Raw genomic sequence first — 20,501 nt, 5'->3', positions numbered from 1 at the left:
TACCCTAGAGTCACATTTCGAACAGGTCAAATCCAAGACCTTTGTTGGTGTTTGCTGTTTTACACTTTCCCCGTTCTCCTCCTCTTCTCCCCCGCCTCCACCGCAGCTGTGTGCCCTAAACTGGCTGAGGTTGCTGGAGGCTTTCCATTCACGTAGAGGAGAGAAGTGTTCTGGACTCTGTCTCATCCTGGGCTCGAGTCACGAGGAAATAAATGGAGCAGATATAGTACGGATGTTGTTACAAAGAACGTTTTCTGCCTGCTGAAAGGGGTTTTGTTTTTTTCACGATGGATTGGCGGTTCGTTGTCTGCATTTTGGTAGATACGATAGAACAACTTTGATTTCCAAATATTCCAAAGCTTACTAATGCGTCACATATCTAAATATTTATATTCTAACTGCCTCCTCTCCAAAAACCACAAACCACTGACCCTTCAAATGAAGCTTTTTGTTGCTGTTGTTGCTGTGGGCCGGGCACACAATAACAAAGTGAAAAGAATAAGACTCTTTGTATAAAAGTAGCTTGCAAACCCGCTTTGATCGCGTAATGGCACAATGGCAATTCTAGGCATTCATTTTGCTTTTCTTTTTCCAAGTTTAATGTCAGTTCTAGCTATTGATATTTTGCTAGTCGCAGGACAGTGTGCAACGAGTAGACTAAGGCTCCCAAGCCACTTCCTACCGCAGGTAAAGCTATAGGGATTGACACCCCAGCAGATCGCGGCTTTCCAGCACTTGTTCTGTCAGCCTACTAGCAGTCGGTGGTCCCTAGCGTATAAATGTACACACACGCACACCACACACTCATCTACACGTATTCTCCTAAGAACAAGTTGCTTTACAACATAATCTACCCATTCATACCGGGTTTTTTTTTTCCCTACTCCGTTGATTTTTGCCTGCAAATCTCATCAGACTTCAGTGGTTTGAGGGCTGGGAAATTACTAACGTGTACACAGGGGTTTACTGGATATCCCAATTCATAGAAAGTCTCATATACAAAGAGTGGAGGAAACTCAGGTTCTGTGAACATGGATAGGCAAAAAAAAAGGTAGAAAGACAATGTAGATCTACTGTCTTCTAGATTTCTGGCCTAGAGAACCAAAAGAAGCATCCTTCATTAGGAACAAGGGAGACACACACACAAAAAAAAAAGAAAAACAAAAAAAGGCTTATTGATTCATGCACATTAGAGTTAAAAAAGAATTTCTCGGTAAGGTCCTGAGACAAGGTGAAAATGAGTTTTCCCAATCACATGGCTCAATGTGAAGTAAAAACTTAAAGCTGCATATGCAATAAATGTTTGTGTTTTTGTTTTTTTCTATAGTGGACCCATATAAAAATGTGAGGCAATAAAATGTTCAGGAAAAACCACCAAAATTAAAAAACAAAAATAAATAATATAACCAAAACAAAAGCAATTCCATCTGAGGCCTCTGTCCTTTCAACCGCCAGGCAGGCTAAACGTCCGGTAAAAATGGATATGCAGCATACGTCATCTAAAAACTCCCCTTGATATCTTATTGCGAATTGCACTTGACAGTTTCACCACGCCAATGGAAAACTGGACCCTCCCCCTGCCCCCGTCGGGGGGGGTCGCAGTTCTTCGAGCCCCCAGACTTCAGTCACCAAGTAAAAAGAGCGGGACAAGAAAGTTGGCGGCCGTACTCAGCCAGCTGGCTCCGCCTTCTGGGTGGGAGCCGACGCGAGACACGGCTTTATCTTGTTCCTTTGTGGGGCTCTCGTCCTCGGGCAGGTATCAGGGAGGTCTGGTGTTCTGTTCGACTTACGACAGGGGCATCTTGGAATGGGACAGCATCTGAGAAAGCGGAAACGATAAGTGTCATCATCGGCACCGGGGCTCGAGGGGATCGAAACCGAGGAATATTGTTGGGTGGAGATTCCCCCCAGGCCCGAAGGATTTGGAATGCAGTTTAGGAAAATGATGCTAAAGGGTTTCTCGCTTTCCGAGGATGAGACGCGGCAGCGTGGGGTCACACTGGCAAGCTGTATTTCTCCTGGCAATTCTAAGCTTGCAAAAGAGATCTAGCGGTTGGATTTCCCGAATCGACAAACAACCCCCCAGCGGTCCCTTGGGTCCTTACATCTGAGACCTTAGGGCCCGCCTGTACAAGGACCATCATTTCACCGTCAACGTGGGGGAATGTCCCCGTGTCCACGGCTATATGCGAACACTCTCAGGGCCCCTTTTTACCTGTCTTCCTCCCTTTGGACTGTAAGCTCACTGTGGGCAGGAACGTGACTACCGACCGTAATGGTATACTTACTCTCCAACGCTGAGTACAGTGCCCTCACACAGTAAGTGCTCATAATAATATAATGGTATTCGTTAAGTGCTTATTATGTGCCAGACCACCGTTGGAGGCAAGAAACCTACTCTTCGATATTCTTCCCTGCCCTCAACACCTTCCCTCCAGGCATGTTGTCGTCCCAGTTAATGCTAATAACACACCAAAACTCCGCCACCTTCAATCGAGCCAGGAAGTGAGTGGCCCGACTGCTCACCCCCTCTTACGGCCCCATACTCCAAAGATGCAGTGTCGAACATCTCTGGCTACAACCCTCCGCATTCATTGTCAACTCTTTATGTTGGAAATAGTTCACCCCCCGGCAAACCTAGATTTTCCCAAAAAGCTCCAGGTCAGGTAGATAGGAAGCAGCGTGGCTCAGTGGGAAAGAGCACGGCTTTGTGGAGTCAGAGGTCATAGAGTTTCAAATCCCAGATCTGCCACTTGTCAGCTGTGTGACTGGTGGCAAGTCACTTAACTTCTCTTGTAAACTTCTCTGTGCCTCAATTCCCTCATCTGTAAAAGGGGATTAAGACTGTGAGCCCCACGTGGGACAACCTGATTCCCCTGTGTCTACCCCAGTGCTTAGAACAGTGCTCTGCACCCTAGTAAGCGCTTACAAATACCAACATCATTATTATTATTATTAACTAAAACCAGTCTCTCACCTCTTCTCCGCTTTCACTTTTCACAACTTGCTGTGCTTTCAATACTTTGGTAGATGCTATTGCTGTGGCAAATGCCTGGATCAGGAGGAAAAAAAAATGAAAAGAGGACAAGCAAAATGCCAAGTGCTAATTCCGCAACTAACCTGAAGCGTTGATAATCCATTTAAAGCACCCACCTCCGCTTTCAAGTCCGAAACGGATTCGTACCTACACATCTCTGAACTGCCATTTGAAAGGTAAAGCTAATGACACCTTTAATTTTCAAACAAGGCTTCTTCACACAGATTTCTCCGAGACTGAAAAGTAAGAAAGTACAACCATTTAGAAATGGGGGAAAAAGGAGGAATTGCTTCATGGCATTCTGGGCTAGATATTCACATAATTTTGGAAAATGAGAGGAATAATTGAGCTGATTCCTTAGAAACCTAAGCATTAGTTCTGAGTCTGTTAGGAATTTTCCCAGAAAGAAGACAGACAATTTTTGCTTACATCTCAAAGCAAGCAGAATGGAATCAAGTGTAAATAATCAGGGGAGAAAAAGTGCTGAAAAGGAGAGAGTGTTTTTCTCCATTTCATCAGCTAAACAGTCCCCGTGGTTAAGTTTTGATTGACTGAAAGTGCTCATCGATGAGCAGTTAGTGTTTAAATTGCTATTTATCAGACACCTTGTATCCGTACTGACTGAACGCATCAAAGCAGCTGCCTGGATCTTTCAGCTACCGCTCCTCTGGGGCAGCGCACACCATAAACGTACCTCTGGTGTTGAGAAAGCACAGTTTTGGACTGAAAAAGCAGTGAACTGCCAATGTTTAAAGCGACAGTGAGAGCCACATACTGGGCTTCTCATTACCGCCTTACCCCAAAGGCTTTCTTCCATAATGATGGACATTTTGGGGGGTGGAGGAGCAGTGCTGACATTTTCTTATTTAACAGAGAAGCAGTGTTGCCTAATGGAATGAAAACGGGCCTGACAGCCGGAGGACCTTGGTTCTAATCCCAGGACCACCATTTGCCTGCTGTGTGATCTTGGGCAAGTCACTCAGCTTCTCTGTGCCTCCATTTCCTCATTTGGAAAAACGGGGATTCAATACCTGCTTTCCTCCTACCTAGACTGGGAGCCTACGAGGGACAGGAACTGCATTCAACCTGATTACCTTGTGTCTATTCCAACGAGTAGGACAGTATTCTGTGCTTAGTGCTTAACAGATATCATAATTGTCAGTATCTCTTATAACTGAGTTACTGCAAGAACCACCGGGATCAACCACTGTGGGTTTTAGGTTCTTAGGGCCACCGGCCACACATTGTGAAACAAAATTTCTTCCCTCAAAAGAGGAGTAGTGGTTTGAGTTGCACCTTTCTCCTATTCTTCTAGCTCCTGATCCAAACCTGATGGGTCTCGGGCCATGACAGCAGCCACCTCAGCACCCATTATTTTCTTCCTGATTTCTTCAATTGCTTTATGTCTCATTTCAAAAACTCTCCTCCTGCCTACCGTATTTATTAAAATCAATAAATTGATCATTTGGGGGGTCTACTCTCTCCCCCCCATTAAACTGTAAGACCCGATGGGGCTGGAACTAATACCTTTGACCTCTCTTTGACAGCTTTCTGAAGTGACTCCAGAGCAGAAGCTAAATCCAGCCAGAACACAGTCAGATTTTATTTAACTCCTCTAATGAGCTGAGAAAACATGCTGATGGCTCTGGCAACGCAAGGTCTGCTTCTCCTCTCTCCATCATTTAAATTCGTTGACACACTTTTAGCTACGGGCAAGGCACATCTTTGCATCGACGATTAGAGGCCGACCTGCCAAGTGCTACCTCACCTTCATTTGTCGGTAAGAAAGACGGAGGTCTTGAGATTAGATGGGCCGAAGCCAACACCGGTATGACGTATTTCACTTGGCAGGCGGCAAGACAAGAAACGATTGCCATTTCTTTGACGTTTAGGAAATGCTTGGAGACACTCTCACTCCAAACAAAGCAACCCACGCAACACGCGTACTACAATACGGGCTCAGACTGGCATGGGCCCCTCAAAGACCAGCATAAAGGCCCATAGATTGCTGGTAAAAAGTTTACAAGGGCAAGTAATGGTTCCCACAGATGTGAATCCAGGGCCACTCCCTGCAGAGCTACGTCCTGATTGTGACTCAAAGCTAACTCGCTTGGAAAGCTCTAAGTAAAGACAGTAGCAGAGCAAAAAGTAAGGAGGCTGTGGAGAATTTCCCAAGGGGCCCAAACATGTGCACTGAAAGGCGAGAGCCAGTTTTGGAAGCGGGATGGTGGTTTTTTTCTCGGCCACCCACAACGTTTTTGAGCTGGACTCCCAGACGTGTCCATCCCGGATCTTAGCCAAGATCCGCCAGTTTCCAAGCAGGACTGAGAAGACTCAGAGTGGTGGCTTCTGGCCTATTAGCTTGCAAAAGCTTCCAATTCCTGACCTACTAGAAACCCCCCACCTCCAGCTTCCTTTTGGCCACTGGGTTCAAAATGAAAAGCTGGTCCCGATGACTGGCCGGCCAGATTGCTGAAGGAAAACCGAGAGGAAGGGCACAAGCTGTCCCCTGCTCGAGACCCAAAGGTGCAAGGGACAGAAAAGGCGGCTAAGAAATATTCTGACCCTTTGGTTGCGCTTTAAGAAACGAGCTTGCCCAGATCTATGTCGGTTGTCAGAAGGGAGGACTCATTAAGCCTGCTCGGGTCTGGTCTAGGTTGTTCCCTGTGTAAAGGAAACGCGAAGCATAGCCGGGAGTTTAGTCACGTGATTTTTCCTCTGTACCAGACTCTGCCTTCGGCTCGGGCGTCTGGGACACACCTACCGAATCATCAAGGCCGTCTATATGTAAAACCACCGTCTTGGCGCGTTTATTTGTGGCTCCCAGGAAAAACTGCGCTTTCCGCCGGCGGGAATTCATTTCGTTCATGTTGCCGGTGTCTTCCGTGTTGGAAGACTGAAGGATGTCGTAGATTTCAGAGGCCAGAAGCTTAGTCTCCCCTGGAGTTGTAGTCCTTAAAGAGAAAGAGGAAAAAAACAAATTCGTACTAAGTTCTGATTGTATTCCTGTCGTGTTTTCATCATTTTGCACCTCAGGCTTGAGGAAGAGGATCGTGTCTTCAATTATGATACTTCTTTAACAGAATGGTGCACTTAGGTGAGTTAATAAGCAGTCTCGACGTACAAAATGCTACACCCTAAACTGTGTTAGTAGTGATAGCATTTACTGAGTACAGTGAACTGTACTACGCACAAGATATGTTCCCTGCCCAGATACAATATACATTCTATCTGTACTATACATACTTCCTCCTCTCGCCCCGATGCCGCTTCCGCACTATCCCTCCTCCCCCCCCCCCTCCTTCCCCTCCTTCGAAGCCCATATCATTCGCCTCTACCACCCACTCCAGTTACTTGTCGCCGTCATCTACCGCCCTCCCGGTCCCACCTCTGACTTCTTCAACCACCTTGACCCCTTTCTCACCTTCCTCCTTTCCTTCTCTCTGCCCACTCTGATCCTTGGAGACTTCAACATCCATACGGATGTACCCAACGACTCCCCTGCCGCCCGCCTGCTATCCTCCTCGACTCTGCCGACCTCCTCCTCCCACCATCACGCGCCCACTCACCGACTCGGTCACACCCTCGATCTCGTCATCTCCTACCGCTGCACCTATCTCCTCTTTCACCAACTCTGAAATCCTCTCTCTGACCATAACCTTCTCACCCTGCCTCATCTCTCACACTCCCTCCCCTGCAAATCTTCGCTACTCGCCCCACAGAGACCTCCGCTCTCTCGATCCCATCCGTCTTTCAATAGCATCTCGCCTCACCTTGCCGCCCTGTCCTCTCTTCCCACTCTCGACGAGCGGGTCTCCGCTCTCAACTCCACCCTCTCTACTCATCTCGACTCTCTCGCCCCCCTTTCCCTCCGCCGCTCTCGCTCCACTAACCCACAGCCCTGGATCACCTCCTCCGTCCGCCTCCTAGGCTCCTATGCTCGAGCTGCCGAGCGCTGCTGGCGAAAGTCCAAGCACCAAGCCGACCTCACACACTTCAAATTTATCCTTTCCTGCCTTAACTCTGCCCTCTCCTCCGCCAGGCAAAGCTTCTTCTCCTCCCTCATCGACACCCATGCCCGTCACCCCCGCCGATTGTTCCGGACCTTTAACTCTCTGCTTAGGCCCCCTGTTCCTCCCCTCCCCCATCTCTCACCCTAATGATCTGGCCACCTATTTCCCTCACGAAAATCAACACGATCAGGTCTGAGCTCCCCAAAGTCACCCCTCCGCCTCTTCCCTCCCCCCCAACAACCCCTCCCCTACTTTCCCATCCTTCCCTGCAGTATCCCTCAGAGGAGATCTCCTCCCTCCTCGCAAGTGCCACCCCCTCCACCTGCGCCTCGGACCCCATTCCCTCTCACCTTCTTAAAACCGTCGCCCCTGCCCTCCTCCCTTCCTTAACTTCTATTTTTAACCACTCAATCTCCAAGGGCTCCTTCCCCTCTGCCTTCAAACACGCCCACGTCTCCCCATCCTAAAAAAAACCCGCTCTTGACCCCACTTCCCCCTCCAGTTATCGTCCTATCTCCCTACTACCCTTCCTTTCCAAAATCCAGAACGAGTCGTCTACAATCGATGCCTAGAATTCCTTAACTCCCATTCTCTCCTAGACCCCCTCCAATCTGGCTTCCGTCCCCTCCACTCTACCGAGACTGCTCTCTCTAAGGTCACCCATGACCTCCTTCTTGCCAAATCCATGGCTCCTACTCCATTCTGATCCTCCTTGACCTCTCTGCTGCCTTTGACACTGTCGACCATCCCCTCCTCCTCCATACCTTATCTCACCTTGGCTTCACGGACTCTGTCCTCTCCTGGTTCTCCTCTTACCTCTCTGGCCGATCATTCTCGGTCTCCTACGCCGCAGCCTCCTCCCCCTCCCATCCTTTAACTGTTGGAGTTCCTCAAGGGTCAGTTCTTGGCCCTCTTCTGTTCTCCATTTACACTCACTCCCTCGGTGAACTCATCCGCTCTCACGGCTTTGACTACCATCTCTACGCAGATGACACGCAGATCTACATCTCCGCCCCTGTCCTCTCCCCTCCCTTCAGGCTCGCATCTCCTCCTGCCTCCGGGACGTCTCCACCTGGATGTCGGCCCGCCACCTAAAACTCAACATGAGCAAGACTGAGTTCCTCATCTTCCCTCCAAGCCCGGTCCTCTCCCAGACTTCTCTATCACCGTGGATGGCACGACATCCTTCCCGTCCCGCAGGCCGCAATCTCGGTGTCATCCTTGACTCGTCCCTCTCGTTCACCCCACACATCCTATCCGTTACCCAAGACCTGCCGGTTTCACCTCTACAATATCGCCAAGATCCGCCCTTTCCTCTCCACCCAAACGGCTACCTTACTATTACGGGCTCTTCGTTATATCCGGCTAGACTACTGTGTCAGCCTTCTCTCTGACCTCCCTTCCTCCTCTCTCGCCCCGCTCCGGTCTATTCTTCCACTCCGCTGCCCGGCTCATCTTCCTGCAGAAACGATCTGGGCATGTCACTCCCCTTCTTAAACAACTCCAGTGGTTGCCTATCGACCTCCGCTCCAAACAAAACTTCCTCACTCTAGGCTTCAAGGCTCTCCATCACCTTGCCCTTCCTACCTCTCCTCCCTTCTCTCTTTCTACCGCCCACCCCGCACGCTCCGCTCCTCTGCCGCCACCTCCTCGCCGTCCCTCGGTCTCGCCCTATCCCGCCGTCGACCCCTGGGTCACGTCTCCCGCGGTCCTGGAACGCCCTCCCTCCTCACCTCCGCCAAACTAATTCTCTTTCCCTCTTCAAAACCTTACTTAAAATCACCTCCTCCAAGAGGCGTTCCCAGACTGAGCTCCTCTTCCCCTCTACTCCCTCTGCCATCCCCCCTTTACCTCTCCGCAGCTAAAGCCTCATTTTCCCCTTTTCCCTCTGCTCCTCCACCTCTCCCTTCCCATCCCCACAGCACTGTACTCGTCCGCTCAACTGTATATATTTTCGTTACCCTATTTATTTTGTTAATGAATTGTACATCGCCTCGATTCTATTTAGTTGCCATTGTTTTTACGAGATGTTCTTCCCCTTGACGCTGTTTAGTGCCATTGTTCTTGTCTGTCCGTCTCCCCCGATTAGACTGTAAGCCCGTCAAACGGCAGGGACTGTCTCTATCTGTTGCCGACTTGTTCATCCCAAGCGCTTAGTACAGTGCTCTGCACATAGTAAGCGCTCAATAAATACTATTGAATGAATGAATGAATTCTAATGGGGGAGACAAACATAGAAATTCATTCAAGGGTGGAAACAGCAAACTAAGTGTCCAGTCAAATATATGTAAACTCATGCTAAGAATGGGCAAAAAGAAATATATACGTGCAAATCGATTTCCATCCCATTCTTGCTATGTAATCAGGGACACCTTTTTAAAAATATCTGTTAAGTACATACTTTATGCTAAACACTGTTCTAAGCATCGGGGTAGGTACAAGGCAATTAGGTCAGACCTTGTCCTGTGTGGGGCTCACAGTTTAAGTAGGAAGAAGAGCAAACATCCCCATTTTACAGTTGAGGAAACTGAGGCATAGAAAAGTTTAAAGTGACTTGCCCAAGGTTACACAGCAACTAACTGGTAGAACTGTGATTAGAACCCAGGTCCTTCTGATACCCAGGCCCGTGCTCGCTTCACTGTGTCACATTTCAAAAATATGGACACACACGGACACAGACACACACAGACATACTATAGATAGCCTATGGATAGAGGGGAAGCAGCATGGCTTCCCACTTGTCTACTCGGTGACCTTGGGCAAGTCATTTCACTTCTCTGTGCCTCGGTTATCTCAAAGACCGTTAAGCCCCATGTAGGACAGGGACTGTATCCAACCTGATTTGCTTGCCTCCATCCCTGGGCTTAATACTGTGCCTGGCACGTAAATTCCACGATTATTATTATTGTTACTATTATTGAGAGGTGGGGAAAAGGAAAAGAGAGGGGTAATTAGGGCACTGTGCAAATACAGCATTATTCCCAGCCTTGGCAGTCCAGGTCCAGTGTCAACTATAACCACCTACGAGAGGAAAAAATATTAAGGCTACTATCTATTCTATTGTCTGGGGGGAGAAATTAACCATTTCTGGGTCTGTCAACCACCAATCCTCAATGGTTTTTTCATGTATTGCTTTTAAAAATCAATATGGCAAAACTTACCTGAAAGGTCTAGAGCTTTCTGAAAAGGTTTCATTCATAAAAACATTTTTCTGGGTCCGTAGCTCTTTTGGCCTAAACACAGTTTTACACATTGGGGAACCAACAAAGCTGAAATGATGTAGACATGAGTGTGGAAGAAATCAAAATGTGAATGGCTCATCTGATCCTTCTGAGCCATTATTTCATTCAGAGACACTCGTACCAGGTTAAAGGTAGTAGGAGACTGATTCGGGATAATTATTTCCATTAAGTTTTCAACAGCACGTGCAAAGAGGCCATCACAGGCAATAGCTGAACAAGGATTTCTATATTTGAAATTAACAGGAAGGTGCCTTAGGAAACTGTCTCAGCAATGAATAATTGAATGATATATTGCCCTCAGACTACTCCATTATTTAAATCAGCATTAAATTGGGCCCTTTAAAATAAAAAGAAAACTAAAACATTTAAACTTCTGCTTATAAATGTCTGATGTAGAAAATGTACTAGCCATCTGGATCAAAGAGCAACTAGTGAACAGTTACCAAGATACAAGTTTTTATTTGATGCTTTTAACCCGAATTACCAGTTACCCAATGGCCAGTGATAAAACAGACGTACACAGACACACACAACATACTCTCATGACATTCCCATGAGATCGAATGGGGCTCATGAGTTCGAATCCCAGCTCTGCCACTTGTCGGCTGTGTGACTGTGGGCAAGTCACTTAACTTCTCTGTGCCTCAGTTCCCTCATCTGTAAAATGGGGATGAAGACTGTGAGCCCCACGTGGACAACCTGATTCCCCTATGTCTACCCCAGCGCTTAGAACAGTGCTCGGCACATAGTAAGCGCTTAACAAATACCAACATTATTATTATTCCCGTGGTTAAAATACGGTTTGACATCTCAATGTCAAATATTCGCCTAAAGAGATATCCACATAAAAGAGCAGCAAGCAATCTCAGTCCACTTATTGAGAAAGTTTTCCTGTCACTGATGTGAAGAAAAGTTGATAGTGAACTTTATTATTTTTATAGACCATACTGAGTATCAAAGGACTGACTAGTAAAGCGTGTTTTTACTAATCAGATATGTGGCTTTGGCTGTATCAAAATGGAAGCAGGTTTCTGTGTGCAGCGTACAAATAATCGAAAAGATAAATCGCGAATTAAACAACTTGTCAAAATACACTACTTTCTGAAGCCCAGTTGCCTGGAGTTTTTTACATTTGTGTCGGTCCATTTTCCTTGACAAACATGCCCCAATCAGGAATCTGCCATTCATCAGCCATTAATCGAAATAATAATAATTGTAGAATTTGCTAAGTGCTCACTATGTGCCAGGCACTGTACTGAATGGTGGGGGAGATATTATCTAATAAGGTTGGACACAGTCCCTGTTTTTCCTGGGGCTCCCAGTCTAAATAAGAGGGAGAAAAGGTATTGAATTTCCATTTGACAGATGAGGCGACTGAGGCACAGAGAAGTGACGTGACTTACCCCAGGTCTCATAGCAAGCAAGTGGCAGAGCTGGGTTAGAACCCATGTCTCCTGATTCCCAGACCTGTAGTCTTTCCACTGGGCCATGCCAATTAGCCTAGATATTGCACTCATTTCTATGTCCTCTGGTTATTCTGAGTAGCAATAACTAGTACTTGAAGTCCTTTCATCTGGACATCTCAAACATATTACGGTTTAAAACCTATTTTAAAAGAGGCCTCCAAAAATTGTTTGCATTATTAACAGAAGGTGCCCTTCAGAAAAGACGCCAATTATCTTAAAACTCAATGGAGGTTACCTAATTCTCGAGCTTCAAGCCTAATATTTCTACATTACTGTAACATTCCTTGAGGTCAATAATATAGCCTGTCAGTATGATAAGATTATTCTCTCCCCCAACATCAAAGATGGTTGAATAAATACCAGAACCACAAGCATGTTTAGAGAAATACTGTCTTAAAATGATAGGGTTACTTAAGAAGCTATCAGTAAAGCACTTCCGATTCAGTTCATAATGTTTTGTTCCAAATTGAATTTTTTCATAACAAATGTAGTTTTGATGAGGAACTAGGCCAAATTCAGAGTTTGACCTGAAACCTCTGGGTTTTCAGATTTATTTTTAAAAGTTTTGTGTTTTTCTAGATAAATGCTCAAAAGAACCATAAAAAAATGTATAAACAAAGTTACTGAGGAAGCTCTGTTTCCCTCTCCCAGAATTTTTTAAACTTCTTGAAGACAAGCATATAGGTCACAGGATAAAGGGTGAAGATTTCAATGGACCGATTGATTTGATGCGATTTTGAAATCTCGATGCCCTAGATCAGAGTGCACCCAGTTCAATCAGAATGGAGAACCCTCCACTAATTTGAGTGCCATGGTAAAATGATTAAATAAATGTCCATCTACCAAATAGTCATCTCTTCCTGAATACAATTCTGAGGCTGGTTTTGCCTAACACGAATTCTTCTAGAATTAACCAAGTCCCTAATCCTTCCATTCATGTGGCCGGTTCCCATTTTCTATTTGGGACAGTTATTTACGAGAGAAGCACTAAAATGTTACCCATTAGAGCTGGCAAGACATGCTGAACCTAATTATTTCTATTGGGAGCCCCTGAAACTGGCTACTTCATCATTAATTAATCCAGGAGCTGACTGAAACTTAATGCTCTTTCCTGGAGCACTCCTTTGGAATGGAACCCACATCTCTGCCACTCAAAAAGGAGGGAATACCTCAAAAGAGGTTAAAAACTAGGCTCCTTGAGGGCAGGGATCTGACTTTTTTTTTTTAATCGTATTTGTTAAGCACTTACTATGTGCCAGACACCGATCTAAGCTCTGGGGTCGGTACAAGGTAATCAGGTTAGACACAGTCCATGTCCCACATGGGGCTCACAGTCTTCATTCCCGTTTTACAGATGAGGTAACAGGCACAGAGAAGTCAAGTGACTTGGCCAAGGTCACAGAGCAGGCAAGTGGCGGGGCTAGGACCAGAACCCAGTTCCTTCTGACTCTCAGGCCCGTGCTCTATCCATTAAGGCAATTCTGCTTCTCCCTCTCAGGTGCTTATTGCAGCAGTCTTGCACACAGCAGATGCTCAGTAAATACTACTGATGGAAGTGAAAGACTCAACTCATCCCTATCTCTCAACAAAACCTTCAGGTTTGTCTGTTTAGTCCGGGTGTATTTTTGAAGCAAGTTAACAGACTTGTGGGTTGGGCATTCGATTAGCTCCCCATTCTTCCCCTGGACTGAAAACAGAAGACCTCTCTTGAAATGGAGTGGGGGGGAGAGAATCTCATTTTTAAGCACCTGGCTGATATCAATTTAGGCAAGGAACAAACCTTGTTTCCCTGATTAGTCAGGGGGAGGTTTCAAGTACCCTAATACCACAATTATGTCATGATATGGAAGTGGGTAGGTAAATAGATAATAATAATAATGATGGTGGTATTTGTTATGTGCCAAGCACTGTTCTAAGCACAAGGGTAGATACAAGGTTATCAGGCTTTCCCACATGGGGCTCACAGTCTTAATTCCCATTTTACAGATGAGGTTACTGAGGCACAGAGAAGTTAAATGACTTGTCCAACGTCACACAGCTGATAAGTGGCAGAGCCAGGATTGGAACCCACGACCTCTGACTCCCAAGACCGTGCTCTTTCCACTGAATAACGCATGAATCTTGGAAGCTGAAGTTGTCTGCCGAACACGTTCCTCGGTCGCTCCCTTGACAGGATCAGGCTTTCAGCGGGGCTGCTCCTTCATGCTCTCTCCCTCCACCCGCCTTCCCACACTACACTCACTTTTCAAAATTATCCTAGGCATTCTTGGCTGTGGATTTCAGTGAGCTGTCAGAAAGACTATTTCTTTCTGCGACTGCCTCAGCACTTTTTCCTGATAACTGTTCCCACAGTTTATGGGAAAGGTCATTGCATTTCTAACATTTGAGATGTTAGCCAACTTCAGCATTTAATGAGTATTACGATGTTCCGGGGTGAGGTGCCACTGCTGAGTTTCAGGGACCTACATGAAGGAGATGCTTCATTTTCCTGCCAAGACTGCTTTCCAGGGTTCATGCTGGATGCCGAAATGATTTCCTGGCTAGACTGCTACATGCTGGCTCTTCCTCCATCACGATTTTTTTAAATGGTACTTATTAAAAGTGCTCACTAAATGCCGGCCACTGTACTAACTGCTGGGGTGGATAGAGGCACGCTAGATGAGAAGCAGCGTGGCTCAGGGGAAAGACTACAGGCTTGGGAGTCAGAGGTCATGGGTTCGAATCCCGGCTCTGCCAATTAGCTGTGTGACTGTGGGCAAGTCACTTAACTTCTCTGTGCCTCAGTGACCTCATCTGTAAAATGGGCATTAAGATTGTGAGCCTCACGTTGGACAACCTGATGACCCTGTATCTATCCCAGGGTTTAGAACAGTGCTCTGCACATAGTAAGCGCTTAACAAATACCAACATAATTATTAATCAGGTTGGATACGGTTCCTGTCCTACATGGGGCTCATAGTCTAAGTAGGAGAGAGAACAGGAATCGAAGCCCCATTTTATAGATGAGGCACAGAAGAGGTGACTCAGAAGAGGTAAGTGATTTGCCCAAGGTCACACAGCAGACAGGGGCAGAGCCGAGATTAGAACCCAGGTCCTCCGACTCCCAGGCTCGTGCTGTCTTTCCCATAAGAACTGCCCAATGAGTTAGACTTCTCCCAGTCATGTTTCCTTTTCCGAGCCAGTCTTATCTGCTCCTCAAATAGGCACATGTCACATGATTCTGTTCCTTTATAGCACATGTCCACGTTCCTCAATTCTCCTTCAAACACCCCGCCTTTTAAAATACAATTTAAATTGCGTTCAACTCAGAAGTCAATGGTTTCATTTCTGAGAAGAGCTTGTTTTAACAACTTCAGTATCATCAGCTTCCACAGCTGGCAACACATTACAACCTACAACACCTTCTCTGGGTAATTAATGGAACAGGTGTTCATTTTGCAAAGAGAAAAAAAACCTTTCACATAAAAATAAGCATAATTGGCATGCGGGGTTTACATAGGAATTGAAGAGAAACATTACCTTTTTAATATCACTTAACCTTTCAGAAGAAAGATTTGTGCACATTTGTGTGAATTAGTGAAGGCTCCTCCCACAAAACTTTCCATGACATGAAACTACAGAGCTGGAAAAGACCTTAAAGTCCCCATTTTTTAGTATAGAGCATCTTCTGGTTTGGAGGAGAGGAAAGGTGAAGTTATTTTTGTCCTTCACGATAATGCAAACTCGGACAAGGATTATTCTTTTAGAATCAAAATGGCAGAAATAATTTGGATTATCAAGAACAACAATAATGTGTATGGGCCTAGCAATATTTGTCATCTTCAGATAATAAAAATGGGCGGGACGACAGGGCTAACATTTACAGATCATTAAGCTCGTTAGATCAATCCTATTTATTGAGCCCTTACTGTGTACACAGCATTGTACTAAGTACTTGAGAGAGTATAATTACGGGAAGCAGCATGGCGTAGTGGATAGAACACGGCTCTGAGTATCAGAAGGCCACGGGTTCTAATCCCAGCTCTGCCTCTCGTCTGCTGTGTGACCTTGGGCAAGTCACTTAACTTCCCTGTGCCTCAGTTCCCTCATCTGTAAAATGGGGACTGAGACTGTGTCCAACCCAATTTGCTTGTATCCACCCCAGTGCTCAGTACAGTGCCCGGTGCATAGTAAGCGCTTAAATACCAGAATTATTATTATTATTACAATGTAACAGAGTGGGTAGACACATTTCCTGCCCATAAAGCCAGTTTCCCCATAAAATCCGAATTAGGTCAGAATTACAAGCCAGTCCGTAGACCTTTAACACTGCCTATTTCTGACTAGAGTTTTCAATACCTCTCGAAATCCAAAACGAATCGATAGAGACCATTAAATCATCTGATGCGATTCTATCGGGGACAGTATACTCTCATCGTCAAGTCCGTGTTCTCCCGTGGCGCTCCACGGCCTTAGCGAACACGATTTCACCAGTCCCTTCCGGACTCCTACGAGACAGCTCAATGTAGACAATGCTATCTTCATTTCTAAATGGGGTTGTGAGACAAGGAGAAGAAAAATGATTTGCCCAAGGTGACCCAGAGGGCCAAACGCATCTGGGACTGAGGCCTCCCTTCTTAGGCTGACCTTCTGGCTACTAGACAGCATCTCCCCCAAGAAGAACCTTCAAAGTCTTATGGGTCTGTTCAGTCATATTGCTGGCTCATTTAAGAGATTCCTCTCAACGTCTGAAAGGGAAAACGCAAGATAATAAAAAAATCAATAGCTCGAGTCGAGACTCGTGTTTCCAAAAATTTACGACTGCTCGAAAGACTAAAACTGAGATAAAGGAGGGGGAGGGAGAAGAGAGGAAAAGGGAGGGGTTGGCATCACAGTGGTACGATGGGGTTATATCTGCAAGGGATCCTAGGTAATTAAACTCATATTAATTGCCCTAATCTTCTTAGGCAAGTAATAAATTGGAAGAGCTGATTAATGTGCTGGATTTAGTTCAGCTTGTTAAGCCTGACACCCGGGCAAATAAGGCCTATCCTGAAAAGCTCTTTTAGCTAAGTAATTGGAATTTTACTCTCTGTAATTTGCTGTTCTATAATAAGAGCTATTCGGCATATTGGTTCCCCCGTCACTATTTTTAATACGCGTTAGCGATACTGAAAAGAGTATCAAAATGGTGTTAGTAAAAAAAAAAAAAAAAAAAAATCAGTGAACTTCGACCTTTACTATCCATCAGAAGTCACTTTCCCTCAGAACAGAAAATGAGTATATTTCCTCCTAGGCTATAAATCCTAATTCATTATAATTCGAGAAACTGCTAATGATACTTTATATTGTCCATACGGACCCATTAGGATCTCCGCACTCTCCATAAAACCAGTGAATACACCAATGTTAATATTAAAGGCCCGCTGACCCCTCACGGCAAACTCGGAAACTTCCTTTTAAAGGGATCGTTTTCCCTCTTCTCTTCTTGTGCTGTGTCTTTCTCAGTTGTTATTTATGGCACTCAGATGGTGGACTTGAAAGAGTTCATTTCAACCTGCTGGCTCAGCCCTTATCCGGTTCCGTTCAGGGACACTGCAACCTAAAAGGGTTCTGCCTCACAGGAAATAGAAGGGGGCAGATGGAAGGAGGGCAGCCACGATGTCTGTTGTAACTCTGAAATGAACATTCCCAAGAAGCAAGGGGAGGGAGCCAAGAGAAGCAGAAAATAAATGATGCAGAAAGTGTTTTTATTCCCCTCTAGGCACTCTTCCTGAAGTATTAGCAAAATTTCACAAGCCTAGTGACAAATCATCCCTCCGTTTCTAAATCCCAAAATTTTACCTCTCCTTAGTAACAACAGGTTACAATACAGCGCACCCTTCCCATTTCAGCCTATCTTCTTTCAAAACTTTTTTTCCTGGAAAATCCCTGTCCACGGGTAGATCTTCAACTGGATTTTAGAGATTCCATTCCCTGGAGCTGAAGTCTTTGAATTTCTGCTGAAAAAGGGCTCCAAAGCTAAAAAGGCAGATCCAGAGAAGGGCTTTTAGTCTCTGGTGCTCACTAGGATGCTCGTGTCCCAGTTCTGGTCTCTTGCTAAATTAACGGCAGACTTATCCAGTGTCACAGGAAACTCTAAATTCACTTCACAGGGCAAGACTCAGGGTGACAGTAACTTTGAAATCGATCCAGTTTTCACCGCCGTGACTCATATTACATGGGAGAGAAATCTGTGACTGTTTCGGCAAAGCGAACACGTGAGGAAAGTTCCGTAAGAAACGGCTATGTGTAAAGGGAGGGGCACAGCAGTCCTTCTCTCTAGTCCCCACTTTCCCTGCCTTCCCTTTGAAGAGTCGCCTCCGACTCTCCCTACCGGCCTCCTCCTCTCTGGTTTCCCCAGCGCTCCCTGCCAGGCTTAGTCTTTCTCTTCGGCTAATCAAGGAGCAGCCGGCCTTTCCAGATTTCCCTTGCCCTCTGGGGCCTTCGGGGTGTGGGATTATCCGTCTGGTGTCTCCTCAGATGAGCGGCTCCACACAACACGGCTATGACTCACCCTAACTCAGGCCTCCTAACCAGAAACAGATGCTCTGACGGCTCTCTCTCTTTCTCATCCTGGCTGCTTAGCGGCCCTGGCGTCACCAAATCCAACGCAACAATTATCAGGGTAAGAAACTGCGTTTCCCTCAGATTCACCGCTTGGCTCCCTCCGCCCTGCCTGACAAACAATTGGAGAGATCGAGCAGCCCCCAGGCGCGAGCACATCTACTGATGAACTTAAGATACTGATCAGTCACCTGCAGCCAGTCACACATCTGCCAGGGAACAGCAACGTCTGGAGAACAGATGCTTGGAATCCCATACCTCTGTTCACTGCAGTCGCTTCTCTCCGCTCTGTCCGAGAGGCAGAGACGAAAAAAGCGGAGATTATTTTCGATGCTGCTCAGACTGAGAAGCAGCGTTGCCCCGTGGAAAGCACACGGGCCTGGGAGTCAGAGGACCTGGGCTCTCACCCCAGCTTTGCCACTTTTCTGCTGGGTGACCGCAGGCAAGTCACTCCGATTGAGCAATCAATTGGATTTATTGAGCGCTTACTGTATGCAGAATACTGTACTAAGCACTTGGGAGAGTACGATACAGAGTTGGTAGACACACCTCCTGCTCACAACGAGCCGAACTGTACTTTCTAAGAGCTCAGTACAGTGCTCTGCACACAGTAAGCGCTCAATAAATACGACTGAACGAATGAAGGAGCTAACCTCTATGTGCCTCATCTGTAAAACGGGTATTAAATCCCGGTTCTCCTATTTAGACTGGGAGCCCCACGTGATTAGCCTCTATCTACCCCAGAGCGTAGTACTGTGCTTGGTAAATAATAAGTGCTTAACAAGTACCAGAGTCATACTGCTAACAATAATGACTCTTCTTATTATTATGATTAATAACAGGTGGAGGATGTGCCTCTAACAAAACAATAGCAAAAAGCCTCCTCAGCATATCTACCACATCATTCTGCAGGAGCCAGGTTGAAAAGAGGGGGAAAAAAACCCCAAAAAAACACCTTTAGTTTCCCGGAGCCCTTCTTTCAGGACAAAAGCTGTAATTCAGGAAGCAAAAACCTTTGTGCGTAAAATACGTGGAGAAGAAATCAATGATGGAAGGAATAGGCTTTCTGGATAATGTGAGGAATGAGTTAGGCCTCCAGGGGACTGTAAACCAGCCTAAACCACGGAGGGAGTCCAGAGGCTCCGAAAGTCAGAGGGTCAACCAACTCGGCTCCGGGGGCAAAACGAGAAAAAGTGGGGAAGAGGTGAAACTGTGCCCCTTGCCCCTGTTTAAGTGTAAGCTGCCGGTAGGCAGGGAACATGTCACTTCTTTAAGTCTCTACTTCCCAAGCGCCTAGTACAGTGCACCACACCAAGTGGGCACTCAATAAGTACTCCTACTCCCATTCACGTCCCCTGCAGCTCGGGGCCTGGAGGGTCCACATAGCCCCCCTTCCCACAGCAGCCATCTACCCACTTCCAGGAAAGGGGGTCATCAAGAGTGAGGCCTGTCAAGTCTAAGGGTTGGGGGTGGGAGGGATTACTTCAGGAGACTCGCCCAAAGGCCAGGCTGCTCTTGCTGGAGGTACCCTGGAAGAGGGTCTGGCATCAGAGAGGGGTCTCGCACCCAAGGAGAGCCTCGTCCAACCCAGGGCTGATGGGTGGGCAGTCCCCAGTGGAAATTACATGAAAAGAACTCAAGTTTCCACAGAAGATATGCTCAAATCTTGGTAGAAGGGCCACTTCCCTGCATTTTTCTTTTCCAAATCTGGATCTGGACTCACAGCACTTCGGAGGCAGTATTTAACTCTCTGGGGAAATGGGGTGCCAGAAAAACATGACTTAGTATTTTTTCTACCTATTTGCAAAATGATGAAATGGTCCCTGGTAGTGGAGGGGAGTAGGAGAGTGGAAGGGACTTCAATCAGTGGTATTTATTGTGAACTCACTGTTTTCAGAACACTGTACCTTGGGAGAGTATGACACAACAGAGTTCACTTCTCTGTGCCTCGGTTTCCTCATCTGAAAAACACAGATTGAATTCCTGTTCTCTCTCCTACTTAGTCCGTGAACCCAATGTGGGACAACGACTGTGCCCAATCTGATTATCTTGTATCTACCCCAGTCCTTAGTACAGTGGTTGGCACATAGGCAGCGCTTAACAAATCTCTCAAATATTATGACTCCTCTACATGTGGTCAGGAAACAAAGAAGCCTGG

General features: G+C 46.3%; 1 protein-coding gene across 1 annotated transcript in view; it reads right to left on the bottom strand.

The window, feature by feature from the left end:
* Positions 1-905: 905 nt before the first annotated feature.
* Positions 906-20,501, bottom strand: part of ARMC1 (armadillo repeat containing 1) — a 31,867-nt gene continuing 12,271 nt past the window's right edge. Inside the window, 6 exon segments of the mRNA XM_001513428.4 lie at positions 906-1,819; positions 2,978-3,052; positions 3,154-3,183; positions 3,186-3,242; positions 3,244-3,273; positions 5,802-5,991. Coding sequence (XP_001513478.2) covers positions 1,622-1,819; positions 2,978-3,052; positions 3,154-3,183; positions 3,186-3,242; positions 3,244-3,273; positions 5,802-5,991 — 580 coding nt within the window. The 3' untranslated portion in view covers positions 906-1,621.

Source organism: Ornithorhynchus anatinus, chromosome 7, assembly GCF_004115215.2.
Source record: "Ornithorhynchus anatinus isolate Pmale09 chromosome 7, mOrnAna1.pri.v4, whole genome shotgun sequence".
NCBI lineage: Eukaryota > Metazoa > Chordata > Mammalia > Monotremata > Ornithorhynchidae > Ornithorhynchus > Ornithorhynchus anatinus.
The sequence above is the reverse complement of the archived record's forward strand: the minus strand, read 5'-3'. Positions and strand labels throughout refer to the sequence as shown.